This window comes from Oryx dammah, unplaced genomic scaffold, assembly GCF_014754425.2.
Source record: "Oryx dammah isolate SB20612 unplaced genomic scaffold, SCBI_Odam_1.1 HiC_scaffold_24, whole genome shotgun sequence".
Taxonomy (NCBI): domain Eukaryota; kingdom Metazoa; phylum Chordata; class Mammalia; order Artiodactyla; family Bovidae; genus Oryx; species Oryx dammah.
Genome location: NW_024070208.1, coordinates 85,288,789 through 85,292,679, shown reverse-complemented (window position 1 = coordinate 85,292,679; position 3,891 = coordinate 85,288,789). Strand labels below are relative to the sequence as shown.

Genomic DNA, 3,891 nt, shown 5'->3' with positions numbered 1-3,891 from the left:
TAGTGGAGTGGACTGCCACTTCCTCCTCCAGGGGATCTTCCCAAACCAGGGATCAAGCCCACATTTCTTGCATCTCCTGCACTGGCAGGCAGATTCTTTACCAGCAATGCCACCTGGGAAGCCCAGGGGCTGGGGGAGAGACACGTGGGGAGTTTCTGCTTAGTGGCCAAGCTTCTGTTTATAGAGTGATGGAAAAAAGCTGGAAATAAATGCCAGTAATTATACACTTGAACAAACGGACCACCTATGCCCATATGCACATTCTTTACAGAAAAATGGGAAAGCAAGCAGAGTTCCCATCCATTAACTGCTCCCCTCCACCCCAGATCCCTTTCTTGCATTAATGTGATACAGTTGTTACCAAGAGTGATGCATTAGTGTTAACTAAAGTCCACAGTTTACGTTACAGATATTTTACCAAAATAAAGGAAAATCCAGAAGAAAAAAACAAATGGATTGGGGCACGTGACAAGGACATGCAAGCCGAGTGCCAACAGCTGAAGCTGGGACAACTGAAGCCGCCAATGAGGGACGTCAGTATAGAACTACAGCCCCAAACAGAAAATACGCTTACCCGAGTCAGTGCTGCTAAGTAAATGGGATCAAAATGAGTAACATTAGTATAGAGTTACAGCCGAAAACAGAAAATACGCTTACCCGAGTCAGTGCTGCTAAGTAAATGGGATCAAAATGAGTAACATTAGTATAGAGTTACAGCCGAAAACAGAAAATACGTTTACCCGAGTCAGTGCTGCTAAGTAAATGGGATCAATAAATAAAATGAATAAACCGAAGAAAACAGATGAAATCACCATCCACCTCAGGGGATGGAGCTTAACTCAAACCCTGTGTCCAACGGAGGGTAGACTGTACTTAATGATTTGTTTCTCAAGTGTGGAAAGGGGCGAACGACGACTTCTCAGAGGGGAGAGCCGGCAGACTCCCAACGCCACCAGTGATCAGGGCAACAACCCCTGAGTCACGGTGACTCCGCACACCGAACACGGGTGATGAGGAAGGCAGCTCACACCTCAAACCCAGCGCTCGTCCAATCCAGAGAAGCACTTGAGACAAACCCAGACTGAGGGAAACTCTACAAACTATCTGACGGGTCCTCTCCAAAGCTGTCCAGATCATGAAAGACAAGGCCTGAGACATCGTCCCAGCCAAGGAGCCCAGGAGATCTGACAGCCTAGGCCTCCCAAATGCAGATGTGGAAAGAGGACATTCACAGGAAAACTGGTGAAATCCAAAACGCCTGGAGTTTGGTTACTGAAAACCAAGGTGGGTTTCTACGTTATGATGGAAGTCTCACAGTCACATGAGATGGTAACAATACGGGAACTGGGTGAGCGCATCTGGAAGCTCCTGGTACTATCTTTGTAGATTTTCTGTAAGCTCAAAATTAGCCCCAAATAAAAGTCTGCTGAAAAAAAGACGTGAGAGATGTTTCACCTTCTTTATTTCACCTTGCATTACGATTCTGTATACTCAGAAAACATCTGTTGCAACAGTGTGCGATCCAATTTCTTAAGGCAAGTATCCATTCCTAAATGCAGAGGTGGGGTCTGGATGCATGTTGAGAAACTGGAAATGTTTAAGACAAGGATGAGAGGAAACAGACTTACTCTAAGACAACGGGGAACTGGGACTAGTTTGGAATCATGTGCTGTGGTCCGACATAGACGTCTCTAACATCATGTCACTTTCGTTCATTTCAATTTCAAAGGTTTCTTCCAAGGAAGGTCTGGAATCTGGGGTTTTCCTTGAGGTTTCTAGTGGTGCAAGCCCTGCTTCTTCCACAGTCTGTTTTTCTACTTCAAATTCCCTGAAATCCCACGGAGGTGAAATAATGTTTTTTAATGTCTTCATTGTATGCACATCGAAATCGTAACATTTTAGTTTGTCTTTGATGTCTGCTCCTAAAAAGACAGACACACCACAGTAAGAAGAAAACAGAAAATCCCATTTGTCATTTCCAGCAATACATAACACTGCTCTATCATTTGGGTCACATGTCCTTGTAAGAGCACATGCATAGCTAACGACAATGTTCCCATGTCTCTCTGCCCCGTGGGTCTTTATGATGAAGGGAGACTATGGGGAAGGCTCCCAGAAACACAGGCAGGCTCAGCTCCAGGGCTTCAGCAGCCGCCTCCTACCCGCAAAGGGAGTCAGCGCCAACAGGAGCCTGTGGGCAGGACCTCCTCAGCAGCTGCAGATGGAGAATCCTGGCTGGCACTTGGCCCAAGTACAGTCACGAGTCTCAGGCACAGAGAAACACACTGATTTCCCACAAATCAAAACTGTAAGAAGAATGGATGGGCCATGGAGAGGCCCAGCTATCAGGGCTTCCCAGGCAGCACCAGTGGTGAAGGATCTGCCTGCCAGCGCAAGGGAACTAAGAGGCGCTGGCTCAGTCCCCGGGTGGGGAAGACCCCCTGGAGGAGGAAACGGCAGCCCACGCCAGTACTCTTGCCTGGAAAACCCCATGGACAGAGGAGCCTGGCGGGCTGCTCCGTGGGGTCACGAAGAGTCAGACACAACTAAAGTGTCCTAGCACAGGCTCAGCTACTCTGATGTGAACAAGATGACAGTTTTACGGACTTCAAACCAATAGCTTTCAACAGATGTCTTGACAGATAACATGCAAGTCTACTAAACACAAAAACAGCCCATACAATTACAGTTAATAATACCATTTTACATATTCAGAAGTTGCTGAGAGTGTACCTTGTAAGTTCTCATTTCAAGAAAAAAGTTTTTCTGTGTTGTGACAAATGTTAACTAGACCTACTGTGGTGGTGATTTTACAATGCAGATATTAACTCATTGGGCTGTACACCCGGATGTAACGTAACATATGTTCCATAAAATAATGTGTAATGAGCCAGCTTAGAAATCTCCTTTTGTAAGGCCTCTATGAGGGCAGGCAAGCGCCCATCCTAGCACTGGGTCTCCAGACACTTTTCCAGTCGTCCCATTCGTACACTTATTCTGGGCTGTGCTGGGTCCTCGCTGCTGCACAGGCTCTTCTCTGCTGTGGAGGGCGTGCCTCTGACTACAGCGGCTTCTCCTGTGGCAGACCGCGGGCTCTGGGAGCGCAGGCTTAAGCAGTTGCATCTCCCGAGCTCTGCTAGAGCGCCACCTCAGTCGTTGCAAATGGGCTTAGGGGCTCCGTGGCATGTGAGACCTTCCTGGATCAGGGATTGACCCCATGACTCATTGTGATGAAAAGAATGTGGCAGAAATGGTTTTGTGCGAACTGTAGCCTTCAGGGGGCCCTGAAACTTTAGTTCTTCTCCCTCCGGCCCTGAGACCACCATGCTATAAAGAAGCCTGGGGTAAAGACCCGCGGAGGGGCCCAGCTCTGTCAGTGAGATTCCCCTGTGCATAATACCATCTTAACCCATCAGCCCTGCGAAGCGAAAGCCCAGCACACAAGTCACCTGCAGGGCTGTGGGAAACAGCATGCCTCTGCTGGCCAGAGCGGCGCACTGGGCAACAGCAGGCCTGTTTAACCTCAGCAGACGTGTTGTTAAACAGTTTTCCAAAGAGTCTGCCCTATTGATAATCCAGCAATAACAACATGTGAGAGTCCCAGCTGCTCTGCGCCATCGCCAACCCCAGGCACTATCAGTATTTGTTTCTTTTAGACACTCTGGCAGGTCTATAGTGATGCCTCAGCATGGCCTTTATTCACATTCCTGATAAGTAATGTACTGAGCACCTTCATTTGCTTTCAATTCTCTCAATATCCTCTGTGGTGAAACTCCTGTTCAAGCACTTTGGACATTGTTGATGGCACTTTTTCTTACTGCGGGGTCATGTGCAGGACTGTTTGCATTCTGGACGAGCTCCCTGTGAGTCTCTGTGCTGTGCATTCTGGAC

At 47.9% G+C, this 3,891-nt stretch overlaps 1 protein-coding gene across 1 annotated transcript in view; it reads right to left on the bottom strand.

Annotated features, from left to right (window-relative positions):
* Nucleotides 1-1,440: 1,440 nt before the first annotated feature.
* The window catches only part of CDC16 (cell division cycle 16), a 27,243-nt gene continuing 24,792 nt past the window's right edge, over nucleotides 1,441-3,891 (bottom strand). Inside the window, exon 18 of the mRNA XM_040267505.1 lies at nucleotides 1,441-1,922. Coding sequence (XP_040123439.1) covers nucleotides 1,663-1,922 — 260 coding nt within the window. The 3' untranslated portion in view covers nucleotides 1,441-1,662. The remainder of the gene's footprint in view (nucleotides 1,923-3,891) is intronic.